The 13339-nt window shown below is 49.9% G+C and overlaps 2 protein-coding genes across 2 annotated transcripts; one reads left to right on the top strand and one right to left on the bottom strand.

Moving 5' to 3' along the window:
• The first annotated feature begins 515 nt into the window (after positions 1–515).
• On the top strand, positions 516–2321 carry LOC125505993 (cytochrome P450 81Q32-like). The gene is made up of 2 exons (XM_048670879.1): positions 516–1500; positions 1594–2321. The coding sequence occupies exons 1-2, from the start codon at positions 565–567 to the stop codon at positions 2206–2208; spliced, it is 1551 nt and encodes a 516-aa protein (XP_048526836.1). The 5' UTR covers positions 516–564; the 3' UTR covers positions 2209–2321.
• Positions 2322–9209: 6888 nt separating this feature from the next.
• LOC125510665 (TIP41-like protein) lies at positions 9210–12294 on the bottom strand. The gene is made up of 8 exons (XM_048675909.1): positions 12087–12294; positions 11270–11455; positions 10778–10865; positions 10559–10666; positions 10431–10490; positions 10262–10303; positions 9668–9799; positions 9210–9579 (listed from the first exon to the last, which is right to left on the bottom strand). Exons 1-8 carry the CDS (start codon positions 12230–12232, stop codon positions 9475–9477), a joined length of 867 nt encoding a protein of 288 aa, XP_048531866.1. The 5' UTR covers positions 12233–12294; the 3' UTR covers positions 9210–9474.
• Positions 12295–13339: the final 1045 nt, after the last annotated feature.

Raw genomic sequence — 13339 nt, forward strand, 5'->3', positions numbered from 1 at the left:
TTCAATCTCCAGAGGGAGGTGTACAATTGAAGAAAAAAACTAGTATGATTCTTAATGTAATTTTAACTTTTTACTGACCGTTCTACGTCTGTATTTGCCTTTATTTTTCTTGATATTAATCAGATCCCATGTCATTATTAAAAAAAGAACAAAAAATGGCTGCATCTGCATCTGCATCTGCACATGGTGCACATGCTTACTTTCATTGACATGGCTCTCCTCGAGAGTTCCTTGCTTCCAAAGCAAAAGGCCTCCAGATACTAATCATGCGTACGGATGCGAATCTCCAGTTTTGAATTTGCCTTTGCAACCGGAAGCAAGAGGGATCTCGATCCAGCGCCGCACGGACCACAAGGCAAACCACGACCTATTGCTGTACGAACCAATAATTATTTCATCATTTCCACGATCCATGGATCGCCATGGACGTCAGGTATGGCGTATGCAGGTTAAGCCTTCTAGATGAAGATGAACCACGCAATATATAGGCCGCCGTGCAGGATGGTGCCACACAACACACATCCAATCAACGCACATCACTTCCCCTTATAACAGAGTTAAACCATGGAGAAGGCATACATTGCCATCCTCTCCTTCGCCTTCCTCTTCCTGCTCCACTACATTCTAGGCAAGGTCAGCAATGGCAGGCGCAGCAAGGGCCCCGTCCATCTGCCGCCGAGCCCCCGGGCCATCCCATTCCTCGGCCACCTCCACCTCCTGGAGAAGCCGTTCCACGCCGCTCTGTGCGGCCTCGCCAAGCGCCTCGGCCCGGTCTTCTCGCTGCGCCTCGGCTCGCGCCGCGCCGTGGTCGTCTCCTCGGCGGAGTGCGCCAGGGAGTGCTTCACGGAGCACGACGTGATCTTCGCCAACCGGCCCCAGTTCCCCTCGCAGCTGCTCGTGTCCTTCGACGGCATCGCGCTCTCCACGTCCAGCTACGGCCCGCACTGGCGCAACCTCCGCCGCGTCGCCGCCGTGCAGCTGCTCTCTGCGCACCGCGTCGCCTGCATGTCGGGCGTGATCGAGGGCGAGGTGCGCGCCATGGCGCGCCGGCTTTTCCGGGCCTCCGTGGCGTCCCCCGGCGGCGCCGCGCGGGTCGAGCTGAAGCGGAGGCTCTTTGAGCTCTCCCTCAGCGTGCTCATGGAGACCATCGCCCAGACCAAGGGGACCCGGTCGGAGGCCGACGCCGACACGGACATGTCCGTGGAGGCCCAGGAGTTCAAGAAGGTGGTGGACGAGATCATCCCGCACATCGGCGCCGCCAACCTGTGGGACTACCTGCCAGTGCTGCGGTGGTTCGACGTGTTCGGAGTGAGGAACAAGATCCTTGCCGCGGTGAGCAGGAGGGACGCCTTCATGCTGCGTCTCATCGACGCCGAGCGCCGGAGGCTTGACGACGGCGGCGCCGAAGGCGACAAGAAGAGCATGATCGCTGTGTTGCTCACTCTGCAGAAGACGGAGCCGGAGGTGTACACAGATACTATGATCACTGCTCTCTGTGCAGTAAGTCTTCCAATAACACTCGGTGAATTCTCTGCAGAATTACTCACGTCACGATCTCATCAATAACACTCGTTTTCTCACTGAACTCTGCAGAATTTGTTTGGGGCCGGGACGGAGACCACGTCGACGACGACGGAGTGGGCGATGTCGCTGCTGCTGAACCACCCGGCGGCGCTGAGGAAGGCGCAGGCCGAGATCGACGCGACCGTGGGGACCTCCCGGCTGGTGACCGCCGACGACGTGCCGCGGCTCGCCTACCTGCAGTGCATCGTGAGCGAGACGCTGCGGCTGTACCCGGCGGCGCCGATGCTGCTGCCGCACCAGTCGTCCGCGGACTGCAAGGTGGGCGGCTACAACGTGCCGAGCGGCACGATGCTGATGGTGAACGCGTACGCCATCCACCGGGACCCGGCGGCGTGGGAGCGGCCGCTGGAGTTCGTCCCGGAGCGGTTCGAGGACGGGAAGGCCGAGGGGCGGTTCATGATCCCGTTCGGGATGGGCCGGCGGCGGTGCCCCGGGGAGACGCTGGCGCTGCGGACCATCGGCATGGTGCTGGCCACGCTGGTGCAGTGCTTCGACTGGGAGCGCGTCGACGGCGCGGAGGTGGACATGACGGAGGGCGGCGGGCTCACCATCCCCAAGGCCGTGCCTCTCGAGGCCGTGTGCAGGCCGCGCCCGGCCATGCGCGACGTGCTTCAGAGCCTCTGATGATCCAACTTCGTTCTTGGCATCATAAAATGCATGGACTGGTGGCGTGCTGATGTAGTAGTAGTAAATAAACTTGTGACCTTGTGCGAGCAGAGTCAAGCTAGCTATCATCATATGTACATTACAGGTACGTGTCAGGGTTTTTTAAGACAGTTTGTCTAATTCACATCTACTATGTTTTCCAAGGATGTCATATCTAAGCTCCCACAAATAAAGCAGCAACAAAAAAATAAAAAAATGCTAGGACAAAAAAATAAACTATAAACATAGTGGACATCAGGTTAGGTGTGACATAACTATGTCACATCTAGATGTGTTCTAAACAGACACTTTGTAAGAACTAGCTAAGAGCAACTCTAACAGACCCCGCATCCGTCCGGCCCGCAAAACGTGTTTGCAGTTCACGGAAAAATGCCTTTGCGGGCCGGCGCGGACGGCCGCAGTTGCAGACCCCGCATAATGAACCCGTAAAAAGGGATATTCGCGGAATATGCTTTTTTTACGGGCCGGCTTTGCGGGGTCTGATCTGGCACAGCTCTTCCTGGCCCGAAAACCCTAAATTTACACCTTAATTTGATCTAGCATAATGTATTTCTTTACTTTTTCAACAACATTGGATACATAAGACATCACCAAATCTTTGCTAGAATAGCAAGACCAAAAAAAGCAAGAACCACAAGTATGCATTTTAAAAGATTTCCAACTTCCATAACTCCTCCCACAAGTTGGACTAATATCTTCTCCATGCATTCACTGTTTATCTGCGAAATCTTGATTTTGCATTCTTCTTTCTTCATCTTTTGTTCGAAAGAAGTAGGCGTTGCTTCCCCTCTAGTTGCACATGCAGCCGCATCATTGCCTTCGATTCTACTAAGGAGTGCACCAACATCTATTAAGTTTCTTTCTATCAATAAATCAATGTATTGGTCTTCCAAAAATCAAAATGAGCATTCATCTTCCTACACAAAAGAATGAGCATGTTCAAAGAAATGCGCTATCGCAATTGAACCAAAGAAAGAGCTATCAAAATGAGCTACCGCAAGTGCACGTACCCCATCGTTTTCGCACTTGAAGAACATCCATCTGGGGTGCTTCGGCGTGCCCGAGGTTAGCCGCAGCACTGTCCGCGTGCAGTCGTCGCACTGTATGAGCGACATCGGCGAGCCACAGAGCCACTGCGCGAGCGCCGAGCCCGGTGGACGGCCGGACGAATCCATGCCCGCAAACCGTCGGCGACGGCGGGAGGACGAACCCGTACCTGCATGCGGCGATGCGCCCTTGCCGGGGCTGTGTGTAAGGGCATATTTATCCCTACGGTGTTTTGGTGATTGATGACAATGCATTTGCGGACTAATCGGGTGCTTTGAGTTCTTTCAGATATTCATCTTTCGGCACGAAACGATTATTTCCCTTCGGCGCTCTACTCAAGACGGTGTAGCTTCTTTCGTGACTTTGTTGGTGGTCTAAGTTTCGTGGTAGTCAACGTACTATCAAGAGGGGATCTGCTTCGGTATGGTTTGGGTGGAATCAACACGTACACGTTCTTCTCACACCCACCGTTTCTTTCCGTCTCTCTGGAGCTTCTCTTTTCTTTCCTTTTTGTGTCTTCTCCTGGACCCAGCGGTAGTACCGCAGGCCACAGCGGTAGTACCGCTGAGGCTCACTAAGCGGCAGTACCGCTCCGAGGAGCGGTAGTACCGCTTTATGGCCTCAGCTGTAGTACCGCTGCGGCTCCGTGCTCCTACCGCCTCGACTCGAGTGCGCATTTTTCTCGTGTCGGATTTTACGGCACTAGCTGCAGTATAGCGATAGTACGGCTGAAGCTCAGCAAGCGGTAGTACCGCTCCTCGGAGCGGTAGTACCGCTGGCCTCAGCCGCAGTACCGTTGTGGCTCCATGCTCCTACCGCCTCGACTCGAGTGCGCATTTTCTCGTGTCGGGTTTTACGGTACTTGCTGCGGTAGTAGTGGCGGTAGTGCTGCTTGTGAGCGGTAGTACCGCCCTGCCTCCGCGGTAGTACCGCTCTGGGTCCCAGCCCCAGCTCCTACTCTTCCAGCGCGGCAGTACCGCTGAGGGGGAGCGGTAGTGCCGCTTATGAGCGGTAGTACCGCCCTGCCCCCGCGGTAGTACCGCTCTCTGCGGGGCTGAATGGGGGTAACGGTTGGTTTGTTCCCCCCACTATAAAAGGGTGTCTTCTTCCCCCCTTTGACCTACCTCTCCCACCATTAAAAGCTCCATTATTGCTCCAAGCTCCATTTTCGCCCGATCTCACTCCCTAGCCAACCAAACTTGTTGATTTGCTCGGGAGTGGTTGAGAAGGCCCCGATCTACACTTCCACCGAGAGATTTTTGATTCCCCCACTCATCCTTAGCGGATCTTGTTACTCTTGGGTGTTTGAGCACCCTAGACGGTTGAGGTCACCTCGGAGCCATATTCCATTGTGGTGAAGCTTCGTGGTCTTGTTGGGAGCCTCCGATTAAGTTGTGGAGTTTGCCCCAACCTTGTTTGTAAAGGTTCGGTCGCCGCCTTCAAGGGCACCAATAGTGGAATCACGGCATCTCACATTGTGTGAGGGCGTGAGGAGAATACGGTGGCCCTAGTGGCTTCTTGGGGAGCATTGTGCCTCCACACCGCTCCAACGGAGACGTACTTCCCTTCAAAAGGAAGGAACTTCGGTAACACATCCTCGTCTCCACCGGATCCACTCTTGGTTATCTCTTACCTTTACTTGTGCAAGCTCTTTAGTGTTTGTTCCCTTGCTTACTTGTGTGCTTGTTGTTGTTGCATCATATAGGTTGTTCACCTAGTTGCACATCTAGACAACTTACTTTGATGCAAAATTTAAATTGGTAAAGAAAAGCTAAAAATTGGTAGTTGCCTATTCACCCCCCCCCTCTAGTCAACCATATCGATCCTTTCACTGTGGGAGATCCTCCCCGACCACTCCATCGCTTGGCGCAGCCACCGGCGACCGGAAAAGCCAAATCCGGCGGCTCGCGATGAAGTTCCGCAGATCCGCAAATCCGGCGGCCCGCCGGCGCAAGGGGGGAGGGGAGGCCTCGTGCGTGTGGCGGCCTTTCGGCGAGCTCCTGCCGGCTGCTCTCGCTGGAATCTTGGGTGGCGGCCCGGCGGCGACGCGAGGGGGGGAGGGGAGGTGGTTGGTGGGGAAAGCGCGGGCTGAAATGTCCTCCCACCAACCGCTTACCGCTTATATGCAGGGCACCGCGACAGCGAGGTGAAAACCCGCGAATACGCGGGATTTTGTCGTACCCCTCAAATTTTTTTACGGACCGGGGTGGGATGCGGGGTTTGATCGGGCAGTTTTTTCCGCCTCGGCCTGTATTTTAACGATTATTTTACGGGACGGGACGAGATGCGGGGTCTGCTTGAGTTGCTCTAAGCTATTTAGGTAGCTAGCTCGTGGTAGTACCAAACCAGCAATTTGTAATTTAGCTTGTATCAAGAATGTTTTGCATGAAGTAACTATTTATATCTCTTTGTATAACTGCAAATCAAAAAAAAGTAGGGAACGAACATTCAGGATTTGGGCTCACGCCGATCTGGACACGCGAGGGAAGGGCAGCTTCACTTAGAATCGAAGACTTCGAGTAAAAAAACGATCATTTTTTTCTGTATTTGCAAACAGGCCGATGATGGAAGAACAGAAAACGGAAGAGGGAAATGTCCACCGTTGAATTTTCGGACGCGTTTGGTTACCCGCATCGTTTCTTTCCACTTTGCATACTTTTCTTAACTAGGTCTGACTAGGCATATGTAGGCTGAAAACCAATATCTACACTTAGTTTGGTTGCATGTATCCCCTCTAGTCTGCATGTGCTCAAACTCAAGGCATGTTGTTTGATTGCCGGCTTGTTTGAGGGAAACCACAAGTCCGGTTATTTGGTTACACCCAGGACTGTTGCGCGGTAACCTCCTCCATGATGCGGTGAGGTTACCAAAGACACACATGAACTACTAAGAACTAAACTAGGAGCAACAGGACAATCTTAGGTACAAACACAAGTCTTAACCCCGCATCACAAGTTTTAAACGAACATAGTATGATAAGTTTTAAACGAAACCCAAGTCTTAAACCAAGGACCAACAAGGAACGGGCAACAAGAGCTCAGGCGGTCACGGCGAAGACGTTGTCGTGCTCCTTGCACTTGGCGACCACCTCCACGCCTTCGTCGTTGAAGACAGTCACCTTCATGGTGTCGGGGGTCGGCAGCTTGAACGTCAGCATGTACCCGATCATGATCTGGTGAACGGCGGCGAAGGTGGCCTAACCCTAATCAAGGGTGACCCTGTCGTTGATCACCCTCACCGTCACCCTTCCTGCATAGTCGGTGTTCGTCCTGAGCTTGAACTCTGTAGGGATGGCGGGGAAGTGCTTCGTGAAGTCCAGAGGCAATGGGAGACTCTCCATCTTTGAAGGAAGGATAACCTTGCATAAGTGGTTTGGTCCTGACTCCTGATGGTAGTGGCCATAGTTCCTCCACTTGGCGCTTGGGTGATCCTGCACTGGCACTTCCACCAATGGCGGCACGACCTCTTTTCCCTTCTTCAATGGTGGCACGACCTCCTTGCCCTTATCCATCTGCATTATGAATAGCACGTAGTTCAATGGTCAACATTCATTCATATTGGCCTAACGCTCCTATATTAACCCACCCTACTAACCCAGCAGCGCACTCAAACCCCCTCTGTTTCACCACCTCTCCTCTTCCACCCAACTCTCTGTTTCACCACCTCTCCCTTGCCATGAACTCCAACCCCAACCCCAACCCTTTCCCCTGGGGCATTGGATGGATGGCCTTCTTCCTTGGGTGCTCGCTCGATGACTGCAAGAAGTCCGAGCACACCATGGAAATGTGCTCGAACTTCAGCAACATCGATGGCATGCACAAGGAGGCCGATGATGTGATGAAGAGGGCTACGCCGGATGAGCTGAAGACACTGATTTCGGACCCAGCCAAGGGCGCAAGTGGACATCCTGCGTTGGGCCATGAATCACGCAGACTCCGGCGACGCAGGACAGCGGGCAAGATGGGCCAAGTATAGGAAGCACAATGCGCCTCAAGACCAGCATGTCGCGATGTACTGGAGTAGTACGTTCGGGTCGCGGAAGGCCGACAATGACGAGGTGCAAATGGTGGTCAGGGCGCCCGCGTCAGGCGACCGTGCAAGACCCATCGTTCTTGATGAAGACGATGAGGAAGAAAAGAAGATGGCTATGCCCCCCCCCCCCACGCCGCTCGACGCGACTGCAGGGCCGCCGCGGCTAGACAAGACAGTTTGTACCCCAATCCCCACCCCAATGTAATCAAAAAATAACCTATGAACCCTAGTAGCCGTCAATGCAGAATCGAATGATGTCAATCCTCCCCCCCCCCCCCCCCCCCCCCCCCCCCCCCCCCCCGCGGATGTGTTCGATCCCCTCCCTAACTCTTCAGTCGCGTGCTATAATCGAATCTTGCCCGAGTCGAAAGCAGTAAATCTACGAAGAAGAGGACTTACCGGCATGGCCGATGCGCTTCGGTGGAGGTCTACAGTTGCTCCGGTGGTTGTCGCCGTCTTGGATCGATTCGCACTAGAGCCCCGGTGGTCGCCGCCGCCGGTGTGAGTGGGGAAGAGGAGAGAGAGCGGTGAGGAAGGAAGGTGAGGATAATTTATGACGAGCCGTCTAGAAACAACATGACTTCTCAGGACCGCAACCGCCCACGCCCACGTGCCTAGGGTTGCATCGTGCGGTCCTGGCTGCACAAAAACGGCCGATTTGAGCGTTCCTCTAGATGCAGGCCCAGAGGTGCTTTAATGTTCGTGCTATGCAGGCCCAACAGTGAATGCGGGTAACCAAGCAGGCATTTTCTTCCCGCACGGGCCTGGCTGAGGTATATGCAGCCTACCAAACGCGTCTTTCATGCGGTTTTGTTATTTATATAAGGTCAATTCTTTGGGAGAAGGATCAACACTCCGAGGTCGAGGTGGGGGGCACACGGTGAGGCGGATATTCTAAACGCACAGACAATTACAAAGGGTTCACGAGTCTCTCCACACTCAATCAAACACTGTCAGCTAGCACCAATGGCGGTGGTGGGAGGAGGAAGATGAATGGGCCGGCCGTTTGGTTGATCTCCAATGATGCACAATGCTGTCCCATTTTCTTTCTTATGATTGCCGTCATACAGTTTACAACACATGGCAGACACAAAAACCCGTAGCTAGAAGGAGTCCAAAGATGTGCGTCACCGAGCAACATTTCTGTCATCGCTAATTGTCGCAATTGTGTCCTTCCTGTCATCGCTAATTGTCGCAATCAAGGATGAAGCTCGCTCAGGGGCCGTGGCTGGAGCTAGAGGAATGAACTCAGGGCTAGCTGTAACCTGATCATGTCTTTTGGGGGCTGAGCAACCCTCTGTCTTCTACTCCTCTCGTCACCGCAGCGTCGCCATTCTTGTGCACTTGCGCACGTCTCTGTGGTGACCTCCTGTAATTTCTAACTTTCTTCTCTATCAACGCAATGATACGCTATCTAGGCGTATTCCAGAAAAAAAAACATTTCTGTTGCTAATTCTTTGCTGCTTACCTAAGCACCATTCGATTGGGTCAGGACTCAGGAATGGATTCCATTTGAGGCGCAGCCGTGCAGGACTCTGGCTGGTAGTACACCCCAATCGCGTCTCAACCTGAGACTACGGGTGCACAAAAGTAGATCACCGGACGCACATCTGTTTCCACGAGGCCACTACTACGGGTGGATCTTCACGGGCGCGTCCGGCACTCTACCGCGCGCGCAAGCAAAACATGCCACGGCGGGTCACGGCAGCACCTCGTGCTTGTTATTTAACCCGTGCTGCAGGAGAGCACGTGACCATGGGCCATGGCACGGCGTGGGACGGCACCGGCCGGCCGACGACGACGGGCGGTTCCCTTCCACCCGAGGCGATGTCGTGACAACTGACAGGCAGCGTTAACAGTTCAGTAAATCGGCCAAGATGGAAAAACGAACTGAAGCCTGCAAGCATCTTATTCAGTCATGAATGAGGATTGCCGAAACTGACAGTGGCATCGTTCTTATCTGTCAAAGTTCACAAGCCCAGCCCGGGCTACAATGGCCTACCATTACTTGCCAGTCGCAAGGGCTTCAAGATAAATGGGTAAAGCAGCGGTAGCGCACACTACATACAACAAATGCAAACAGAGTTGTAACCACTGTCGAACAGTCATGGATGTACCGAACACACCGTAGAGGTGCTTGGCAGGTTAACTGGGTATCTTCAGCTTCTGGGTCCTCTCCATCACGACGGGCAGCTTACGGGCCACAAGATTCGGGTCTGCGTATGCCGCAGATTCGGAAGGATACCCCTCCTACATTATGTGGGAAATGGATTAGAAAAGAAAATTAAATACGTTCCACCATTTTGCAGTTAACTTGTTCAAGAGAGAGAGAGCATACCGCAGACATGGCAGCAAATGTTGCTTCTCTCCAGCAGAGTTCACGCAGTACAACCGGCTTCGCTTCCTTACTTCCAAAAGAACAATGTAAACGGGTATCCCTCAATCTCATCAGCGCACCATCAACCCTAAGCTGTGGAATGTGGTATATGCAGGGGTAACAAGAAGTTGTTAGGCTCCTGTGACTTATGTATAAATGGATCTTAAAATAGCTATTAATGTTTAAACATTTGCGCATGAGACTGCCTGTCGGCGTTGTGCCCAAAACCACGCCAGCTTGGTGGGTGTCATGCTTGAATTTAAGCTTCCAGAATTCTAATCCCCTTCAAAAGGGTATTTGTTTTAGATTTTCAGAGAGTCAACCTTAGACCCGGTTTGTTTGAGAAGAGTGAACACACTGAAGAACTGTAACTATTATAACACTAAGCTCTTGCCATTCTTTGCGGGAAAACTGGAAAGGTAGAAGTTATATACTAGTACTAAAAATAGAAACTATTTAGCGATTTCCTTCTTGTGCAGGACATTACATTGCCCTTATAGATTCTCTTGCTACTAGAGACACATCAAGTGTAAAATGCAAGGCAGTAGATCATACCCAAAAGCGCAAGAGCAGAAACCAACCGGTTGGCATCACCCTCTGCAGACATGCAATCAAAGAATATCAAGTATGTTGAATTAACCATAAAAAGAAGTATGTGAAACTAAAGTTGATGTTACCATACAAAAAGTCCAGTTAAAAATAAGGATAACTAGGGAGAACTTACCACTCGCGCTGTAAGGAATGAAATACCACTATCAGCTAGCTCATCTTCATACAAGATAACCTAAGTATGTCATGTCAGGGTAAACCAATGTATAGAGCAATCATGAACAATTTAATCTGTTTCCATACCTCATCGTAGAAAAGAATTGGTTCTTTTGCAGAAAGGGCAACAAGGTCGATCCTGTCATCAGTGTCCTCCCAACACAAATTGCTACATTCATCTAAAGTTGTTTGCGTCTGGAAAAGAAATAATGATTGTCAGAAACCTACCAGTACGAAAAGTAAATCAGCCTAAGGAGGCAAATGAAGCCAAAACAGGTGAAATTAGAGTAGAGGTAAGGTCCATACAGCGTCTTGGTTCAGAACCACATCACTCCCACAGTATGGTGTCGTGAATGTATAGTCATAGTCAAGTACCACTTGATCAGCAGGATTACTGCAAGAAAACATATAATGAATGAAGCTTCTCTTGGTTCTTTGCCTAATAAAGCCACAGCACGTTAAATTTCTAGTTAATTATTCTACAACAGTTCTTCCTACATAATCACCCTTTTGGCAGAGACTGGAGTGAACATATACTCGTTGATTTAAATAAGAAATGCACAGCTGACCTTTTTTATAGTATTTATTGACATTTTTTTATAGTAATGCACGACTGACCTTCCCACAGTAAACCATCCTAAATGTATTTCTTTACTGTGTCGGTACTTGTGGCGAAAGCTTGACCCTTTAAGACAAACAGCAATGCTCCCATATAATGGTACCCCAAAGAAATCCAATACTTTTCACTAGAAATGCTTCCTAGCATGCGTAAGTAACAGAGTACAGGTATAGAAGAACCTTCTGAATTTCCATTTTGCTGCAGCAGGAACTTGAACAGGTGGCAATGCCTCTTGTTTCCATGCCTTGAGAGCATCAAGCGCATTGAAATGTAATTTGACGCCAGTTTGAGCATTCTGAATAGACACAAAACTCTCTCCAAACACCATCTCAGGTAAATGTGTCGTCTGAAGTTTATCTTCAAATCTGAAGAAGAACATTGCATGTATGTTTCAATTAATTCATACACAACCATTTATATGGTTACAGACCAAGGATCTACTAACAGTAGACAGATCCAATATTAGTTAAGAATGCAAAATGCACTCCTTCGAACAAATAAATCAAAACCAGTAAGAAACGTTATACATATTGCCTGACTGCACGCAGCAATAGAATGACGGGTATGCTAGTACTATTTGTTAATAATCGATTACTGGCTCATTGCTGGAGATAACAGAGGAACGATGGTTCAGATTTCATGTTCCAGTTTGCAGTGCGGCAGTTAATTGGTGATGACCAACAGAGTAAAACACACAACTGATTCAACTTCCATGTCTGACAAACATAAGCATAACAAACTTAAGTAATTTTAAATTCCATGAATGACCAGCAACTAAGCAAACCATACCAAAATTCCTTTCTACTGCTATTACACAACAAGAGGAGTAGGGACACAGGACAAATAGGAAATCTACCAGCAGATTGAATATGATTGAGTACCAGATAATGTTCAAGCTATAGCAAGCCAAGAATCTGAGTTTCCAAATCCCTACTGCGCTAATCAAATGGAAAGGGGGAAGAAAGGTTAGGGTTTAAGGTTGGGGGTGGCTCGTACAGGCTCACAGATGCGGAGTTGAGGATGGGCCCCTTGTGGGACTGGATGACCCACCCCTTCACCCGCACGCCGCCCGGAATCGCCTCCGCGCCGGCCGCTTTCAGCTCGCCCGCCGTTGGGCCGTCCCACGCCGCCGCCGCAGCCATCTTCCGCTGCGTCCCGTCTCGGTCTCTTGCTCTGGTTCGGTCGCTAGTCAAGACGGATCCACTCTGTGCTCTTAGAACAGAGCACATTGCCGTTAGCATCACGACCGTTTGATTAAACATTGATGGCTGTGATTCACTGCTACTTCTGTCAGAAGAACGTTTCGGACGTAGGTTAAAAAAACATGTTCCGTCGATTAAATGTGTTTTTTATTCCCATAACTATATTTTTAGCTAAATACTCCCTCCGTCCATTATAATATAAGATCGAAAACAAAAGAAATACAGAAACACAACTATAGTTTCATGACAAGTTCATTTTATAAACGTCAGGATGAAGTTTCGTTCAGACGTCAGGTATAGCGAATTAGGTCTGAAACATCCGGACAAAGATAATACCTTCAACAAGAAGGCGCCCACGTGTAGCGTCATTGTCGGGTCCGTCGGATAGCAATAAAGGCATATCATAGGTTTTCACTTAGAATGTTTGTGTTAAAAACAACTATTATAATGTAGACCCGTATAATTGCACCACCACAAACATACACTCACACAATGTCTACTGAAGACTAGGTTGGAATTGTGGAGCTTCAAAATCGATGACCGAGGTTTGATCTTTGGTGGGCTTAGAGTACCACCACCACCGTTTTAACCATTCAACCATTGGTTCTTTCACCAGCGGATAATGTGAAGTGATGTTTTAGTCATCATCTTGGTGAGAGATTTTTTAAGAACTCAACTACCATTATTACGCACGATATTTAGTTCTTTTTATTTAGATAGGTTTTGTATAAAATACTAAACGGCTATGTCTGAACCTATCTAAAACCGATCTGAACAGGGATTTTTCCAACTAGTTTTTTTGGAATTTTCTTTTCATTGCCACTTTGATCATATGTTAGAGATATTGGTGAAACTGGCATATTAGTTCTTTAGCGAAAAGATTTGTAGTATGTCCTTGAATCATACGAAACACATGTTTATGATATTTGTTGGTCGTCTTATTTCTTGTATGAGATAAGCTAAATTAATTGTGTGCATTGGTGTTGATGTTTAGATCGGTTTTGTGCAAATGGTTTGATCCAGTTCTTGAAAATGAAGGTGACACAT

This window comes from Triticum urartu, chromosome 5 (assembly GCF_003073215.2).
Source record: "Triticum urartu cultivar G1812 chromosome 5, Tu2.1, whole genome shotgun sequence".
In the NCBI taxonomy this organism is placed as follows: domain Eukaryota; kingdom Viridiplantae; phylum Streptophyta; class Magnoliopsida; order Poales; family Poaceae; genus Triticum; species Triticum urartu.

What these genes read in the sequence shown, in the direction of transcription:
- LOC125505993 (XM_048670879.1), top strand. Translation starts at nt 565, where the DNA reads ATGGAGAAGGCATACATTGCCATCCTCTCCTTCGCCTTCCTCTTCCTG. An exon ending in TGATCACTGCTCTCTGTGCA is followed by an intron (nt 1,501 to 1,593) that starts GTAAGTCTTCCA and finishes TGAACTCTGCAG; the next exon opens with AATTTGTTTGGGGCCGGGAC.
- LOC125510665 (XM_048675909.1), bottom strand. Translation starts at nt 12,232, where the DNA reads ATGGCTGCGGCGGCGGCGTGGGACGGCCCAACGGCGGGCGAGCTGAAA. An exon ending in TGGTTCTGAACCAAGACGCT is followed by an intron (nt 10,667 to 10,777) that starts GTATGGACCTTA and finishes TTTCTTTTCCAG; the next exon opens with ACGCAAACAACTTTAGATGA. An exon ending in CATTTGCTGCCATGTCTGCG is followed by an intron (nt 9,580 to 9,667) that starts GTATGCTCTCTC and finishes CACATAATGTAG; the next exon opens with GAGGGGTATCCTTCCGAATC.